Below are 17,804 nucleotides of genomic sequence, written 5' to 3' on the forward strand. Positions count from 1 at the left end.
CACAAACGCGTCAAGAAAGCAACGCTGACTCGCGCTAATCAGTTGAGACGGATCTTATCCACTTCCTTCTGATGGCATTACCACAATCTTTGAGAACATCCGTGACTCCACTAGAGCTTGAGCTCATCGCCTCCGAGCAACTAGTGGAGATTGTCCCCTTGATCACAATGGAGAAAACAGCTTTCATTTCGGTACGCATTGAGGCGGATTTCCATAGCAATACCCACAAATGGTCGTACTCGTATAGGGCGCATATGGACCACTACGACCGCCGGCAAAATGTCGGATACCTCTTTGGATGGCTACTAATCTGAAGCTAAAGAAGAAATGTCATATCGTACCCCCGGAATGGCTCAGTGTAGGTTTGTATACAGCCTTTCCTTGCTAATTATGCGCTTACTGACGTACCATCTTCTAGAATTTTTGCAGGAACGGCTAACAAGAGAAACGAGTCGGCCGGAATTTAGCAAGCTGCCTTTCCGTTTTGCAGAGATAGCCAAGGTCATCCTTGACGTGTTGGTAACACTTTTGTTTATTTAGTGACAATATCTGACTTTCACCAAGTGCCTCAGATGATGTACAGAATGCAGATAAAATCAAGTCATTACTGAAAGATCTTCGCGAAGCTCGACAAGCTAAAAGTCGCGATGGTTTGCAAAAATTAGATCACAGCGAGCTCAGTGTACGCTCCACTTGGTTGTCACATCGCGTATTCCTTATTGTTATGCAGTTGCCAAACCTGTGTTCTATGGAAATCAACGAGATTCGACCTTTCTTCATACAATCTATGGGAATACTAACACAGCTTGTTAGAGAGCCTTCTGCTGAGTAGCACTTGGCTTCTTGCCCTCGGTCGCGGAAATGCACTGGTGTGTCTATTTATCTGACCTCTGTGGTTTGTCCAGTATCTTAACTGAATATTTTCAATCTCGAATGCCGAAGCCTGCATTTCATTAACTCTGCGAGAGTGCACTTCAAGAGAGGATTTATTAGGACTATTTACTGATGCTGCAAGACCAAAGCGGTAGAGGACAGGTGCCACAGGTCGCTGCAAGGCAATGTCATACTGCTAGTCTAGAGTTCGATGTACGTGACGCATCGCTGAACAGTGCACTCATCATATGAGAAGATGACAATGCAACGTACATGGGATCAATCAAGCTTATTTCTTCTCGCTGTTAATGTTGCACTTCCACTATCAACGGTGACTCTCGTGGGAACTTGCGATGCCCGCCGTGGTGGCGAACCAAGGCTAAATCGATTGGGAGGCAATACACCAGTCCCGGTAACAGCATGGACTCCTCCAGGCGTATGAAGAGGTACGTGGTAAACTGTTGGTGACGAAGGTGCAGGCGAGCTTTCCTGGCGTGTGTGATTGGGAGTATGCGGCGCTATCAGCCCATCCGTTGCTTCACGCCTGAACGCCTTGGGAAGAAACGGAATGAAACCGAACATCGCCTTGAATAGAGACGAGTTTGAATGAGGCCCCAACGTTCGTAAGGTAGCGGTCGGCGTGCTGGGTATGCCTAGGTTTACAACCAGATCTGAGTGCATGGTGTCAACGAAGCATAAGGGGTTGCTTACCAGATGATGTAGGCAGGGCATGATCATTCGCACTCAAACTCAAGAAGAGGAAGAGCGGGACGAGCCAAACGCAGACCCCAAAGAAAGTTGCAATGTCCGAAAATCCAGGTACTGTAGAATGCATCGGAGTACGATATAGATATGACACCTGCCTTGCCTCCCGTGTGAGATGTGAGAAGTAGAAGAACCAAATGAAGTGATCCGAGATTGCAAGAATACAGGATGCAATGAAGGACAAGGATGAGAGCGAGATAAGTGGCCAGGTGCTGGAGAAGTTCTGCAAGTAGACGACATGGCAGACTATAGAGAAGAGCGTTCGTGCTAAGGGAAGGGAATCTGAAATGTAGAGTGCAATGTGCAGCACTATTATTGCCTTCTCTTCACGTAAGATAGTTGCCTTGGTTTAGAAAATGAGTTCACGAACATATGTCCCCCGCTGTCCAATGATCTTGGCAAGACGTGAATGCTCCTCTATTAGCTCGGAGATGTACAACAGACCGCTAGCTAGAACTCTAGGTAAAAAATGGCATAAAGGTAACGAAAAGTGTCACGAACCAAGTGAAAGTGTCATGAATGCAAGAGCAGCGACCATAGCAGCATAACTGTATGAAAGTGGCCATTCAATTAAAACTATTCGATATTTCAAGACGAACCATACCTGAAATAATGCAATAGTGACATGCCGCGAGGTTTCGCTTGGGAGGGACCACTGGCAGGTGACAGTCTATTAGGTCTGTGTAAAACTGTTGATCACCTGGGTTCCGCTGAAGCTAAGTGCACGTGGCCAACAAAGGTTACAGCAAACGCTTACTCCACAGCCACACATAGCCCGCATCTTCCACTTTGACTTGTAGCATCTCTTTTGAACGATCTTCCCTATTATCAACACCGTATCATTTGACTAATTGAACATGAGCAATATGGAAAGTGAGCAGCCCGTGTAATAGCGAGGTCACGAGAAATCCGTTGACACTTTGCAGAGACGCTATTTCAGCTGAAGGTACTTATCATTATGTCCGACAAGAATCCTCTTTAGATCCTCTCCCTTAGTTTACCGCCAAGACCCTTAATCGTCAAGCAAAGAAAGCGCAAAAGGATGAAAATACGGAAAAGGCTCGTCTCAAGAAGGTTCATTCCCACTGTCGTTCTGGATCAAACGCACAGCAATCTAATGGGTGACTTCAGGCGTTGCAGCAGAGAAATACTGATGGCGCGCGGATCTATGCTTCGAATGCCATTCGCAAGAAATCCGAGGCTCTGAACTTGTTGCGACTATCTAGCCGGTTAGACGCTGTTGCCAGTCGGGTGGAGACTGCCGTCACAATGAGACAGGTTACTGGAAACATGACCTCCGTGGTCAAGGGCATGGACAAAGCAATGGATAGCATGAATCTTGAACGGGTGAGTAAAGGATCTATCCTTCGCTACTCCATATTATGACCTCTTTCGAATGATGTCATAGATTTCGCTTGTGATGGACAAGTTCGAATCACAATTCTCCGACCTAGATGTCCAGACGTCTTACATGGAGGACGCAATATCAAGCACAACGGCTGTATCAACTCCGCAAGATCAAGTAGACTCTCTCATGCGGCAGATGGCAGAAGAAGCCAACATAGAATTGCAGCATGATCTCGCGTCGAAAGACCTGTCTGGTGTTCCATCTCTGGCTACGAAAGAGAGCATTGGTGAGGAAGACGGTAAACTAGCAGAGAGACTGAGAGCTCTGAGACCGGCGGCGTAATGATTTAATTTATTCATTGCAGGTAGATAGAGGTATTCAATCTCGTGGATTTTTGTATATCGTAGTACGGATTGTACATCATATTCATTACTCTTATTCTTAAACTTTGTTCACTGCACTCTTACCTAAGTTCTGTACCACCGCTAACGGTTGTTTGGATTGAAGGCTTTTGCCAAACAAACACGCCCGAGTTGGGCTTGGAAGTTCGGACACTTATTTGGAGTCTGGACTTCATATGCCAGGGCCGACCAATCAGATCCACACAGATACCAGAACGCCAGGATAGTGTCTTATTAGTACCAATACAACAGACAGACAAGCAGCACTACGGGCATTGCAACACGATTGTCTCGGTCTATTACCTTGAAGTTTCTTCCCAGCCTGCGGCCACCTGATGCTATGCATCTCTACTTAGGTCACAACCCTCGTACACTCTACCTGGTAACTGGATCGCATGACGAGCGGAAAGGACGACCGCAACGAGCTCTCGTATTTCGTGCTGTAGAAGCCAATCCAGCACAGGTGATCGTCGAGTTCCTGCCGAAGGATGAGGTCAATCTGACCAGCGCTGTGAGACTGACCAGCCGCATCATTAAAGGCTGTCTTGGTCTTATCTCTGTCGAAAATGGTATGCTGATTTGCATGTATAGCTGGTTCAACTTCATCGTTATCACTTATAGATACTTTCCTCGCGGTGGTGTCCTCTGCGACGGAGGTTGGAAACACCCGCCCCTCCGACTCTCAACCTGAATCCGTAGCGAAGATTCACGAAGTCTTGTTTTACTGCCTCACTTCCCACTCATGGGATGATTTTTCTGCCTCCCAAGATACGCTTCTTAATCCAGAAAACGCCGATGCACTCATGACAAGAGAGCAGCAGCACTATTCTCAGTCTACCACACCTCCTGTGTTTGAGCATCCGTGCATGCCGCTCACCAAAATTCTTTCATCTGGTTCATTCTACTATGCTCTCGATCCTGCATGGGATCTCTCATCTCGGCTTCCCGTTCGTCTGGCGAGAGATCGATCCAATGCACATGATATCGGTATATTTGATGAACGCTTCGTCTGGAATGAATATATTGTCCGCAGTTTGCTTAATTTCAGAGAGAGACTGGATCCCCTTGAAAGGGAGGAACTTGACAAGTGTCAATTTATCGTGCGCTTGTGCTCGTTTTTTTCCTTTTGAAGATTATATGTAACATGGCGAATAGATATTAGCCATACAAGGCTACGTGGGAGTCTTTACCATGGCTTTGCCTGCGCCGCCGGTCAACGGGGCACCCATTATTGCGACATTGTCATTGATTTCTCGCCTTGGATGGAGACGAGCTGGCACTCGTTTCAATACTCGGGGTGTAGATGATGACGGGAACACTGCTAATTTTGTTGAGGTAGGTAATGAAACACCGAGTATAAAGTCAATGCCTGATTTGCATTCGACAGACTGAAACTATCCTCACAACTGATCAACATTGCGTGAGCTATACCCAAGTCCGAGGAAGTGTCCCATGTGCGTTTTCGCAGCAGGGGATTTGCACACCAGCTGTTGAAACCCTTTGAATTACAGTATTTTGGGAACAACAAGGGCTCCAGACCTTTGGCCAGCGCATTCAAATTACACGGCCGCACGCCTCTCAACCTGCATTTGAGCGCCACTTTGCGCATTTGATGGAGGAGTATGGCGCCACTCATGCCATCAACCTTTTGGGTTCCAAAGAGAACGAGGCCATCTTGACTTCTGCATATGCAAAGCACCTGCAGATTGCAAGAGGCATCTGGGGTGACGAGCTCAGTATTACTCACTACGATTTCCACAATGCCGTGAGGATAGGTGGTCATGATAGTGTAATGAGGGATGTCTGGTACGTCATGGTCTCTCAAGAGATGGTCAGTTCATCATGGTGAGACACAGCCGTTTGGAAGGCGTTAATAACAACATGGAACGTTACGGGTTCACCATGTGTGATGCCAGCACCGATAGTCTGATCACGGAACAAAAGGGCGTATTCAGGACGAACTGCCTTGATTGGTGAGTCGAGCACCTCATATCAGAGTCTTTGTGTTAAATGAGACATAGTTTGGACCGAACAAACTTTGTGCAAGATATCTTCTCTCGTAAAGCCTTGGAACAATACCTCAGTCTCGTGCATCTTGAATGGTTACAGGCTGGTGCGCTCTGGACGCACCATCGCGAGTTATGGGCAGAAAACGGAGACGCTCTCTCTCGTATCTATGCTGGTACTGGCGCCCTGAACACGAGCGTCACTCGGACTGGGAAGAGAACGTTGGCAGGTCAGATACATGTCATCAAAATATTGTGACATTTCTGATGTACTTTGAAGGTGTTTTGTCCGATGCAACAAAGAGTGTGTCGAGAGCATATATCAATAATTTTCAAGATAAAGGAAAGCAAATTGCCATTGATATGTTTCTTGTGAGTGTCTTCCTTCGATCTTCTGTCTGAGTCACAAATACTTTTAATCAGGGCAATATGAATAACCAACGTCAGGTCAATATTTTTGACCCAATACATGACTCAGTCGGAAAGGCCCTGCAGCAGCGGTGAGTGGAATTGGCATGTAGGATGATCTCACTGCCAATGCTGTCATAAGCTTGTCCGAGTACTCGACTACCCAGTCGTGCAGTATATTCACAGGAACGTGGAATGTCAATGGCCGGGTAAGGCGGATTATGCGTATTCTTGCCACTGTTTACCAGTTCTCCTCCGCGCAGCTGCCGTCGTCAGAAAGTCTGCTGCCGTGGCTCTTCCCGCGGGACAGTAAGTCTGGTTCCTCACGCTGAATCGCATTTTAATCACATTGTCTTTTAAACAGATTTTATAGAGTATATAAACCTAGTTGTATTCAATGGCGTAACTGACAAGTTTGTAGACCCGATCTTTTTATTCTTGGCTTCCAAGAAATTGTTCAACTTACCGCACAGCAGATTGTGCAACCAGATCCAGAAAAGAAGTAGGCAATATTCTGCTATACGAGGAGTATACATCCTGACATTATCATTAGGCGTATATGGGAACAGAAGGTCATGGAAACCCTTGAACGTCGACCTCAAAGAACGTGTGATTATGTGCTCCTCCGCAGTGAACAAGTGATACACGACCATGCTTAGGTGAAGTAATACTGAACGCCATCATTGCAGCTTGTCGGGACTGCAATTCTTGTCATAGTTCGCTCAGATCTAACAGCTGTTATACGGAATGTCGAAGGAGCAGCTCGAAAGGTGGGCCTTGACTACATAATTTGAGGTCCTGGCTTGAACATTATATCAGACGGGTCTGCGGGGCATGTCCGGAAACAAAGGTGGTGTTGGAGTCCGATTGGACTATCACGATACTAGCTTCTGCTTCCTGACTGCTCACCTTGCCGCCGGGCATAGCAACATCGAAGAGCGGAATGCGGACTTCCACACAATTGTGAAAGGTTTGCACTTTCAAAAAGGAAAGACGTTGTCCAGCCATGAGTAAGCTTGATTCTTGGGAATGTAGAGCTTGACACGTATAAGCCCCCCAACAGAAATATCATATGGCTCGCAGACACGAATTACAGGATAGACCTTGACAACGAAAGCGTCCGAGCCCGATCAGGGGCCGATGATTTTGATTCTTTGGTAGCAGCAGATCAGGTGTGTTCGACGGCTAATAAACAATTGCTTGCCCTAGATTAATCCTACGACAGTTGAGACAGGCAATCGACAACGGGGACGCATTTGCTGGATATGAGGAAGGACCCATGTTGTTCCGTCCCACTTATAAGTACGACCTGGGCACCGACAACTATGATACCAGTGAGAAGATGCGCATTCCAGCTTGGACTGGTAGGCGTTCTGACGTTCAGAGGGTGCACTCACGTGAATTACACATCTCGCAGACAGGATTTTGTTCAAAGGCCGATTCGATCTCGCAGTATACTCCCGGGCTGAGCTGAAAGGCTCGGACCACCGTCCAGGCAAGCTCTTTTGTGGCTGTAATCTTCACGTGCCACTGATTGCTGGCACCAAGTCTTTGCGCTTTTTAGAAGTGAGGTGCGAATCATAGATGTCGCAAAGAGGGCCGCGTTATCTCGGCTGCTCCTGGAAAACACGCTGTCAGCTACTCCAGGCGAGAAACTTGATGAAAAACTTGCGTCTTTGGTACTTCCCGATGACTATTCTGAATGTCTGTGTTGTATTAGCTTAGATATGCGCGAAGCTCATATTTTACCAGTGCCCCCGCCCAGCACCGATGATGATGCATGGTGGAACAGACCTGGTAAGCATGTAGCAACATCAGCACACATGCTCTAACACATCTTCAGAACATCCAAAAGGCATCTTTCCCATCTCGGTAGCTCACCTATCGGAATCAAATGCAGCCAACCCTTTTGACTCGCCGGAGGAATCTCCTTTTTCATCCTCGCCATCGTCCTCTGACGAAGAATTATATTCACATGCAATGGGATTGCAATCTCCGATCACACCTGTTCGCAAACCTCCTCCTCCACCTCCCCCACGCTCACGGTATACCGATGTATGATACAGAGCTTAGATTGATTATATGGTTGGCATCGTCATATAGGTCAACAATAAAGTAATGAATGGAAGAAGTACAAGACTGCGGCATGGACATATCAAATCAGACCTTGCTTTTTCAGGTCCTCGTAAGTCTTCCTATTGTAAACATTGCCCTCGTCGTCCTCAAGTTCTTCCATTGTTTCCTGCTCGAAGATCTCATGTCGTCCCTCTTGCTTCAACTTTTCTGCCACTAAATAAAATTTCAACGGACATTCTCTTTGAAAATGAAAGCACTTACGTGAGAGGGCATCTTCAATGCGAGTGATTTCGTGGAAATGTTTGGTGTTCGGTAAGCCCAAAGCTCGCATGCCAAAAGCGTGCCGTGATTCCTTCATAATCAGTGATTAGCCTACCACTATCAAATCAGAGCAAGGCAGCATACTTGGAAGTGCCGGTCAAAATTTTTCCTGTTGCAGGGTTGTAAGCTTTCATACGCTATATTGGAAATCAGAAGCTACTACCTTCCCATGTACACGTGGTCAGAGCATATCTCGCAGCGATATTCTACTCCAAGGCCGTGAAGCTTGTAAAGCCAGTATGGAATTGGCTTGCCATCCCAGCCAAGCGGAAGTTTCAGGGGATTGTAAATCCTCTCCTCTTCCTCTTCTTCAGCTGCAGCATCACCAGATGTATTGGTGGGAGCCGGAGGAGGTTTCGATTGTTCAAGCAATTCTTGTTCACGTTCGCGCGCTGTGAGGGAGAAGCGACGTTCCACATTGGATTTCGTCTCGCTGATAGTGGGGACTAGCACCACAAGAAGGGATGTAGAAAGATACGTTAGCAACGCGGAGCTTCGCAGTCTGGATTTCAAAAATTGAACATTGCTCGCGGGTTGTGCGGTAATATTTTGTGTGCCATTTGGATTTTGCGGAGGCGTTTCGGAAACGGCCTGCTTGGCAATTGCTTTCATATGTTTCTTGGAGGTCAAGTGGGCGTCATAGACGGTCTTCTTTGAATAGCTTTTCTGGCCTGGGCGGTGCTGACGTGAACACACGCGATTCGTTGAGATAAACGACTTAACTGACAAGCAGAGCACCAAATTCCCTCTCCTGCGCCGTCTGTATTCACTGATTGCTTGGCGGTTTTGTTTTCGTCCCAATCGACAAACTCGCCATCGTCCCATTTTTGGTAAAATTCGACTTCAGCTTCCTGGTGTTTTGTTTGAATATCTACAAGCGGCTGTGTCCGTTTTACAAAGGACAGGAGATAATCATGCAAGTGTTGAATGTACCTGGATAAGGAGTGAGGGCAGCTCACACCAGAATATCCACCGGCTTACACCTCGTAATCTTTCGTTGCCCTAACCTCCCTCGAAAGCTCGCTGTGCAATAGACCGTTGGGAGCAGCAAGTAGGATATCAAGATACTGAAGGTAAGGCAGTCGTTTTGAAATGTTCTTCAAGTTGTTGTATGCGGTGTGATTCGTGTACAAATCAAGGTACTTTCCATATGCTTCTTCACCAGAGAAAAGTAAAGATATGGCTGGAAACAAAGGTGAAACAATGCAAGATTGAGACTGCTGTGAACGCACGGTCTTCCTCCTCGTAATCATCGTCCAGCCCATCTTGATTACCCTCCTCCAAGATGGCAGCAAGCTCCATGTCGAAGCCTCCTGCTACAGCATCAGGATACTTGTTGTAGTGGTCCTGAACCTTCACCAACCGCGCATAGAATTCAGAAAGGTCATTCTGCGCTGCTGCTGGAGCGCTAAGTGCGCCTATCTCAACTTTCCGCGCATCTTCATCAAGGTAAGAGTTGTGCAAGGCTGTCACACGCGACGAGATGCGATCCAAGACCTGAGCTGCTTTGTGTTCTGTCTGAATCCTGATTTCATGAGTCGGCTGATTTCTTGATAGCAGTGAATAGAGAGCAGTTTCGTATCTTTCTATCTCCTCGTGTGTCTGACGCTGTGTTTCGATGATGGAGTCCATGTCGCCCAAGACTATACTTACTGAAATGTTCAAGTCCAAATATTGGGTTATATTTTCAATCTCCGATCTTTTCACCACCTCACCCATCTTCATAGGTCAACATGTCTGGCATCAACACTGGAGACGAGGCAAGTTTGTCAAACGGGGCAAAATAAATCGCATGGTCGTGCATGGTCTAACTGATTTCACAGAAACTTGTATTTGAGTCCTCCGAGGCAGTCTCGGTTGTGTCGACTTTTGATGACCTCAACTTGAAAGAGGACCTTCTCCGCGGTATATATGCGTACAGTAAGTTCATTTTTCTCGTTGCAGTGTTGCAAGTGCTCAAGTTTGTGTACAGACTTCGAGAAACCGTCTGCTATACAGCAGCGAGCTATTCTCCCAATAACGCAGGGTCGCGATGTCATCGCACAAGCACAGTCTGGAACCGGTAAAACTGCCACCTTCTCCATATCTATCTTGCAGTCTATCGATGTCTCTGTTCGCGAAACACAGGCTCTGGTGCTATCGCCTACGCGCGAACTGGCAACCCAGATTCAGTCTGTGGTTCTCGCTCTCGGTGACTATATGAATGTCCAGTGTCATGCTTGTATTGGAGGTACATCCATTGGCGAGGACATCCGAAAGTTGGAATACGGTCAACACGTGGTGTCCGGAACCCCTGGCCGTGTTTTCGACATGATTCGGCGCCGTGCTTTGCGGACGCGCAACATTAAAATGCTGGTTCTTGATGAAGCAGACGAACTGCTCAATAAGGGGTTCAAGGATCAAATATATGACGTATACCGTTACCTTCCCCCAGCTACTCAGGTTGTCCTGCTGAGTGCGACACTGCCTTACGACGTGCTGGAGATGACGACAAAATTTATGACCGATCCCATTCGTATCCTCGTCAAGCGTGATGAGCTGACGCTAGAAGGGATTAAACAATTTTTTGTTGCTGTAGAAAAAGAGGACTGGAAGTTCGACACGTTGTGTGATCTGTACGACACACTTACCATCACACAAGCTGTCATCTTTTGTAACACCCGACGCAAGGTATGCCTCTGAACAAATCTCTCTTCAATGTAGCTTACTGGTTGAAATAGGTTGATTGGCTAACTGAAAAGATGCGCGCGGCAAACTTCACCGTGTCATCGATGCACGGTGAAATGGTTCAGAAGGAAAGAGATGCTATCATGGCAGAATTCCGCGGTGGCACATCGTGCGTAATTTTTTTTTGGGCTCGCTTGAATCTGGAAAAGTTCTGATCTCTACTGTAGTCGCGTGCTCATCACGACAGATGTTTGGGCCCGAGGGATTGATGTCCAACAAGTCTCCCTTGTTATCAATTATGATCTCCCGGCGTAATTAATTTTGCCTCGATTTTTTTTCAATCTACTGACTGATCCGCCGCCTCACTCAGCAATCGTGAGAATTACATACATCGCATTGGGCGCTCAGGTCGTTTTGGCCGGAAAGGTGTTGCTATCAACGTACGTCATGTCCTCCGTCACACCCGCTTGATAATTCATGTGTAATTCATTAGTTCGTGACTGTTGACGACGTGCGTATCCTGCGCGACATTGGTATGTTATTTTTACCTGGTCACCTTCATCACTCACTCTACCCCAGAACAATTTTACAGCACACAAATTGTACGTTGCCCCCTCAGCTGTTGCTTCACACTGTCTTCCTCACTGATGATTCAATTCACAAGGACGAAATGCCGGTCAATGCTGCGGAGCTTATTTAGGAGTGATACGGCAGACCGCAGCCAAGTTATTACTTGCATTGAGCCTGGATGATATTCAATGGTCTGCATATTTGTACTTTATGACGTTTTATTTTTTTTTGCATTCGTCCTTAGTTGTGGTTGTATCTGACTGACTGGTGTCCCACCAATTTGTATGGTCGTCACTAAAAGGCCATATTGTCTTTGATTCTGGGGTACAAATTCATGTGAATATCGACCATTGTATGCATGGCATTCCCATCGCTTACACTCTTCGCCGTTCCGAGGAATGTTATGCGCTCGTCCGCATCGCATGGATTGAAGGCTTAGTCTATCTGTGCAGTACTTGGAGCCGTGGACCGGTGTAAGCAGATCACGTGGGCGTTTGTTTATATCATTGCCACTTTGCTGACGTAATAAAAATCCACTGTTATCGTCCGCCCGATCCGTTTAATGTTTCCCGCCGTTACCACGGCGGGTTTCCAGCCGCCGGAGTACGTGATATTTACTCTAATTTATTTCCGCCCCCTTTCAATCTTGCCTTGTTCTTTGCTGTCATTCTTCGCTGTGCACCCTTTGTTTAATTTTTTTTCTATCCATTGGTCATATCCGATGTAAAAGTTGATGACGGAGTATTCCGAGTACTTAGTCTTCTTGAATATTATGTAGAAGTGCGGTACCCGCCGCTTGCCAATAACAACATCCGTCTGGAATATTTTTGGTGATATTTGCTCTGAGCTTGCACCACGTCATTGAAATTTTTCCAACGAGTAGTCTCGAGTAGGTGGCAAGGGCACATGTCCTTCATAATGGTGTGTCTGATAATATACATTCCCACCGTGAGTGCTAGTGATGTGTCGCACGTGCATAGTAGTTCTACTGCTGAGTGCGGAGATCGATTCATAGTTGCGGCGTCTACGGCAAGATTTGTTTGCCTTCCCAGTGAGCCATCTTTGAAATCATATTCAGAGAACTGGGAGCATGCCGCTGCTTAGTGCGCATGTCAGTACAAGTCTAATCGTGCATGCCAAGTGGAAGGTGCTGCTTTTCCCATGATCCAACTAATGTGGCGTAGAAGAGATGAACAGCATGACTTATTTCACGCACTCGTGCGGACAAATATGATGAATTGAAGAGATAGAAGATCAATTACTGCTGGCTCCAACGCACCATACCTTCACTTGTGACCTTAAATTGTATCGAGGTCTGGAAAAGGTACTTACGGTCCACTAGGACGGCCGGTGTAGAACAAGATAGAACCAGTGTCTAGGGGCGATAGTGTCAACAGTGGTCTAGGTGAATCATTTCAAAACAATCGAGGCTTCGATAGCATACACTAGTAGCATGGCCTTGGACTATCTCATGCAGTCTTTGTGCACGAGAGTGAGGGCGTGAGGTTTTATGTAATAAAACGGTAACTTATGCGGGTACCGCGTCAGTAACGCTACTGTGTTCGAGTTCTATCATGGTTCCTGGTCCCTCTTTTGATTGTGAAACGTGAGGAAAACGGGACAAGCCCGATGGAACCTTAGGAACTACTGCAGAGAGACGATGCGATGATCGCATGCTTTGACGTTCTGAAGTTCTGACACAAGAAATTACAGGACGATCGAAGATCAGATTTGTTGAGATACCAAGATTAGACTCAAGTTGAAAATGATTCAACGCGCGTTTAGAGGACCTGTGGGAGGTATCGGGGAGTTAATCGCGCGCGGCATAATCGACTTCCACTTTTCAAGTACTGCTATAAGCAATGTCCTTCAGTTAACGGATGAACCAGCCAAGAAACATGGACACGAAGACAATGTCATGCCGACACAAAGCCACCGGACCACTATTTGGGACCGACCGTCGGCGACGACGAAATAAAATGCTAGTCATGGTGACCATGTAGTCACCTCTTCACACCTGAGAGGGAACAGTTAGCCGCCGTATACCATTTATACCACCAACCGTTGGATCAACACGTTCCTGAGTTGAATTGTGAGTGAAACATTTTTTGAGCGCGCAGGAGATTGCAGGGATGCGGTGCGACAATCGCGCGATGACGTTTGACCTGCCACAGCGAGAAATGGTTCAAAATTATGGGAACCGTTTGCAGGCCGAGATCAGCATCTTGAGAGCGAACGGGCGTTGGCCCGATGGGAGAAACTATCATTGACACCGAGGATCTATGAATCATGTGGCAACATGATCAAATTCCACTGACTTGCTATGTAAACTTGAATAAGCATCAGTTAATGGACGAAGCAGCCAGAAAATATGGACATGAGGCCGTGCCGGCACAAGTCGACCGCTATCTTGCGACCAAGCATTGGTTCAAGCATGGTGATTAGCATGTACTCTAACCGCGATGGACGTCCATGGGACATATATACTTTGCAACTTACACCCGAGCTCGAGCGGGGACGGTCCCCCATGTCCCCGTACTGTTGGAACGCGTTGCCTGAAATAAAATGTGAGCCGCGCGGGTGACAAAAAAACAGGGATTTTACTGATTTTTAGTGCGGCTATACATGTCAATCTTGAATATTCTGGAGAATTGTGCGGCCGAGAAGATCTTAGACCTCTTCAGACCCGCATGCGCCAAGATTACCACGTCGCTACTAGCAAATATCAGAGTAAATCACTATAGCCACAATAAATCATCACAGGATGCCATGTGTCGGGTATTGGTTGGATGTTACACCTTTTGACCAGTCACCACAACGCCATAGAAGGTCGGTACATTGGGTATACATACAAACAAACAGTGGAGCAGAGTGCTTGAAATAGAACCCCTAGATTGTCCCAAATAATTTCGGATCATGAAGATACTTGATAATGACTACGTGACTGCTAACCAGCTCACTGAGTGCTCGTTTTTGGATAGTCCGGAAGGTTTCTGTGAATGATGACAACACTTCTCAAACCGATATGAAAGTGTTTCAGCGCCGGGGAAGCCTCACGGCATTTGCGAAAAGGCCGGAGCCCCGCAGTCACGGCACAGGTTGGTCAAATACACTGCAATGTCATGAGCAAATTTGGCGGATCAAGCTTATCTTGGAGAAGTTGATCTGAGCTGCACTTCGGAAGGAAGATGAGGATAATAGAGTTGGTGGGAGCGCGGGTTGCATTCGCAATAACTAATTTTGAGACACTGTTGACATGACGCTATCGGTGATAACATGACAGCTCAAAGCCACGTTCACCGACTAGTACGTCAAGCCGTAAAGGTACTCACTTAGTCGCCTCCGGGCCGAAAGGGGGTAACTTAGGTTATAGCAACGTTTTGGTACTGAACCTTTTCTGCAAGAATTGTGGGTCATTATCTGGGAAAGAACGCCGTTTTGAGTTCGCCCCACGTCTGCAGAAGAAGAAAAGGTATGCTGTCCCGGCTCCTCCGCGCGCAATCATCCGTACTTCTTGATGGAATTATCAAATTCCGTCGTCCTATAATGTGCGTGACATTGACGATATGGTGCAGGTCGTAAGATCACATGTGTATCGACAAGGGTCAGGGTGCACATATTCGTTTTGAGCTCTGATCCCTTACTCATCAATCGTGCGACCACTGCGGGATTGCCATTTTCATAGCTGTTTGTCTTCACCACTAAATGGATGCCGAGAATGGATTTTTGGTCTTCCCCATGTCGGCCTCATTTTACTTGTCGTGTAAACGGTGAGAGAATTATCTCGTTAGAATGGCCCTGATTTCAGGTATAAAAGACATACATATCGAATAGCTCCAGAACCACATCCCGATTATCATTATCATGTGTTACTGGAGAAGGTGGGTAGCCACTTGTTCGGCTGCAGCCACCGTCATTGACCCGCTGTCGTCCAGAGTGCGCAACTATTACAAAGGGTATGATCATATTTAATGGTCAGAATACTTGACATCATCTTCCTTCATAGCTGCGGGCACTCAATAAATCTGGTACGATTCTTGTTAGCTTCACAGGTGTTGAATTTAGCCAATACATCACCTTGTGCAGCCCGACGAAGAGGTCAGAAGCAAGTAACTTTTTTGTTCGCCATCTTACCAAGTGCCTAGATCAAGTGTGACCTTAGAAACTGCAAATTCAGCCCCAAGCATTCACCAACATGTATACCGCCGCAGTGCACTAAAGTGTGCTGGCAGTAGTAAGTCTTCGTATCGCTGAATTCCAGACATCGCTAACTTGACGATATAGTCGCCAATACCCTCAGCAGTATGGTATGTCAACAAGTCAACTGCACCGACTCTATGCTGAAATTCGCTGCGTTCAGCACCACAGATTGACAAGAAGTGCCCCAAATGTAGTATACGTGGCTGAGTATGTGGACATCATCTCGAATGGATGTGATACAGACCGACATCACCCGACATATTTATCGTATTGTGATAAAAATACACGAGCTGAGCACATGAGTGAGCGCGAATTTGCAACAATAAGTTCAAGACGGGCTCAATCATCCACAATATTATGCTTCTTCTTCAACTGTGCTAGCTCTTCCTCTCTTCGGGCTAGATCGGCTTTAGCAGCAGCAGCGTCCTGCTTCGCTGGCATGTGATACAAAACAACAATATATCGCTCTTGCAGATGGAAACCATTCAGATGTTCAAGAGCATTTTTGGCCTACGTCAGCGGGAATTAGATATAACGAACCTGTCAGGACAGGGAAAAACGTACATCCATAACATCATCAAATACCACAAAGGCAGTTCCTTTCGTCTTCTGCTCATCCCCTATGCGTATCTGCCTGATGCTGCCATACCGTCCAAAGAGGTCGTACAAATCTTCCCCAGTAATCTGGTAGTTAAGGTTTTTGACGAAGAGTATACGATTGGCACCTGGAGGTAATTTTGACTGCAAAGAGTTCAGCTATACTGATGGATGTCACTTTACGATGCAGCTCACAGTCGGTCTTGGGGCAGCCATGGTGGTTTGTATTGACCAAACTTCATAATTACGTAATATGTCGATGTTTAATTATCTGCGTAGTCAGCCAATAAAAAATAGTTAACCATTACGCGCGTTCACATCGCGGAGTTACAAAGTTCAAACAAGAGCTTAGCGCAGGTTATCGACTAGCCAATTGTCTGGAAACCTCAGCTCGCGTATAAAAGTTAGACTAAAGTACTGTTTCTTGAATCTGAAATTCATCAAGGGATGACACCCCTCTCTATTTAATATTAATGAAGCAAGTTAGACCTCGACTGATGGGGTACATTGTCTTTTGTTTACGGCTCACCGCCCCAAGCGACGACTTCCTCGAGAGCTGCAAGGCAATCTCAGACAGTATTCGGGGGTCGGGGGGTAGGCATGAGCAATGGGAGGTGGGTAACTTGAGAGGAGTATTGTGACAACCGAAAAGTTTTAAATAATCGGAAGAGCTTTGGGAGTTGGTTTACTAGCTGATGCAGATGTCCACGAGAGCACGCCCTCCGCCGTCAAGTAACGAACAGTTTTCAATCTTATTGAAAGACAGGATGTATATCTGACCTTGACTACGAATAGGTGATAATGTTCATTACGTAGTTTGCCCGCGACAGTGATAGTTTCTCAGAGGTCGGAGCAGGTGTAATTCTTCTGTCCTGGATAGAAATTGAAGTACGAGGGAAATAGCTCTTGTATGACGATCGGAATCCTACGGCAAGAACACGCATGCGAGATGATAGTGTCCCTAGGAGAAACAGCTGGTCAACCTGTGATCCTAAAAGAACGGTGTGGAAACACGGGCATACTGAATCATAAGGTAAGTGGTTCTGTCTTCGAGACGGCACATGGGACTCAACAGCCACTCGCCATATATTTTAGCAAGTCACACGGACGATGCATCACGTTGAATATGATCTCGTCAGCCGTTCGACTGGTGCACACTCCTCCACCCCCCTCACGCAAATAACCGTTGCAGCTTCTGTATCTACAGCGTCTGGGATAGTACACTTGATGTCCTCTGCATTGGGACATGGACAATCAGCCGGTCTTTTGACACACGTCAGGGTACTTGGGCACAGGTATTGGGAACACGGGACTGAAAGAATCAAGAGTTAGTGATTCCTAGAGGTAGTATATTAAGTGGGTATGGATACTGACGAGCTTCTGAATGCGCTATCCATTGGGAGTTGTCAGAAGGTCCAGGTTGTTGTTGCTGTTGCTGCTGCTGCTGCTGGGAATGTCCAAACATCTGATCAAAGAAATTGAATTGCGCGCTCGCCAGCGGGAGGGAAGCTGCTAGAAGTAAGATCAAGCTGCGCAGTTGCATAGTCATTGAATTGATGATTCGTGGTCTCG

The 17,804-nt window shown here is 46.6% G+C and overlaps 8 protein-coding genes across 8 annotated transcripts; 4 read left to right on the top strand and 4 right to left on the bottom strand.

The window, feature by feature from the left end:
- Positions 1-71: 71 nt before the first annotated feature.
- HD556DRAFT_1428659 (uncharacterized protein) lies at positions 72-832 on the top strand (the record flags this gene model as incomplete). The annotated part of the gene is made up of 5 exons (XM_041304736.1): positions 72-191; positions 248-362; positions 419-515; positions 565-682; positions 731-832. 5 exons carry the CDS (start codon positions 72-74, stop codon positions 830-832), a joined length of 552 nt encoding a protein of 183 aa, XP_041167073.1.
- A 218-nt stretch (positions 833-1,050) lies between these two features.
- HD556DRAFT_326878 (transmembrane adaptor Erv26-domain-containing protein) lies at positions 1,051-2,367 on the bottom strand. Its single transcript, XM_041310285.1, has 5 exons — positions 2,243-2,367; positions 2,140-2,186; positions 2,009-2,088; positions 1,585-1,957; positions 1,051-1,526 (listed from the first exon to the last, which is right to left on the bottom strand). Exons 1-5 carry the CDS (start codon positions 2,263-2,265, stop codon positions 1,153-1,155), a joined length of 897 nt encoding a protein of 298 aa, XP_041167074.1. The 5' UTR covers positions 2,266-2,367; the 3' UTR covers positions 1,051-1,152.
- On the top strand, positions 2,363-3,466 carry HD556DRAFT_1322963 (Snf7 family). Its single transcript, XM_041301401.1, has 5 exons — positions 2,363-2,511; positions 2,565-2,584; positions 2,635-2,712; positions 2,770-2,985; positions 3,047-3,466. The coding sequence occupies exons 1-5, from the start codon at positions 2,496-2,498 to the stop codon at positions 3,326-3,328; spliced, it is 612 nt and encodes a 203-aa protein (XP_041167075.1). The 5' UTR covers positions 2,363-2,495; the 3' UTR covers positions 3,329-3,466.
- Positions 3,467-3,727: 261 nt separating this feature from the next.
- HD556DRAFT_1225394 (phosphoinositide polyphosphatase) lies at positions 3,728-7,862 on the top strand (the record flags this gene model as incomplete). The annotated part of the gene is made up of 21 exons (XM_041297010.1): positions 3,728-3,956; positions 4,009-4,487; positions 4,543-4,722; positions 4,775-4,841; positions 4,899-5,193; positions 5,244-5,360; positions 5,409-5,623; positions 5,674-5,765; positions 5,817-5,893; positions 5,944-6,010; positions 6,065-6,119; positions 6,216-6,303; positions 6,355-6,439; positions 6,491-6,571; positions 6,621-6,811; positions 6,865-6,973; positions 7,027-7,165; positions 7,219-7,308; positions 7,350-7,505; positions 7,554-7,598; positions 7,645-7,862. 21 exons carry the CDS (start codon positions 3,728-3,730, stop codon positions 7,860-7,862), a joined length of 3,075 nt encoding a protein of 1,024 aa, XP_041167076.1.
- Positions 7,863-7,956: 94 nt separating this feature from the next.
- HD556DRAFT_1436550 (uncharacterized protein) lies at positions 7,957-9,830 on the bottom strand (the record flags this gene model as incomplete). The annotated part of the gene is made up of 7 exons (XM_041305584.1): positions 7,957-8,090; positions 8,139-8,229; positions 8,283-8,307; positions 8,362-8,869; positions 8,926-9,131; positions 9,180-9,381; positions 9,431-9,830. The coding sequence occupies 7 exons, from the start codon at positions 9,828-9,830 to the stop codon at positions 7,957-7,959; spliced, it is 1,566 nt and encodes a 521-aa protein (XP_041167077.1).
- Positions 9,831-9,894: 64 nt separating this feature from the next.
- HD556DRAFT_1323015 (P-loop containing nucleoside triphosphate hydrolase protein) lies at positions 9,895-11,985 on the top strand. Its single transcript, XM_041301402.1, has 9 exons — positions 9,895-9,958; positions 10,022-10,118; positions 10,171-10,868; positions 10,919-11,034; positions 11,093-11,176; positions 11,236-11,305; positions 11,359-11,398; positions 11,445-11,467; positions 11,530-11,985. Exons 1-9 carry the CDS (start codon positions 9,932-9,934, stop codon positions 11,563-11,565), a joined length of 1,191 nt encoding a protein of 396 aa, XP_041167078.1. The 5' UTR covers positions 9,895-9,931; the 3' UTR covers positions 11,566-11,985.
- A 3,989-nt stretch (positions 11,986-15,974) lies between these two features.
- Positions 15,975-16,448, bottom strand: HD556DRAFT_1428666 (uncharacterized protein; the record flags this gene model as incomplete). The annotated part of the gene is made up of 3 exons (XM_041304737.1): positions 15,975-16,145; positions 16,200-16,376; positions 16,428-16,448. 3 exons carry the CDS (start codon positions 16,446-16,448, stop codon positions 15,975-15,977), a joined length of 369 nt encoding a protein of 122 aa, XP_041167079.1.
- An 899-nt stretch (positions 16,449-17,347) lies between these two features.
- HD556DRAFT_1224899 (uncharacterized protein) lies at positions 17,348-17,775 on the bottom strand (the record flags this gene model as incomplete). Its single annotated transcript, XM_041296978.1, has 2 exons — positions 17,348-17,544; positions 17,607-17,775. 2 exons carry the CDS (start codon positions 17,773-17,775, stop codon positions 17,348-17,350), a joined length of 366 nt encoding a protein of 121 aa, XP_041167080.1.
- Positions 17,776-17,804: the final 29 nt, after the last annotated feature.

The sequence above is a fragment of the Suillus plorans genome (assembly GCF_016647745.1).
Source record: "Suillus plorans strain S12 chromosome Unknown HD556scaffold_2, whole genome shotgun sequence".
Classification (NCBI taxonomy): domain Eukaryota; kingdom Fungi; phylum Basidiomycota; class Agaricomycetes; order Boletales; family Suillaceae; genus Suillus; species Suillus plorans.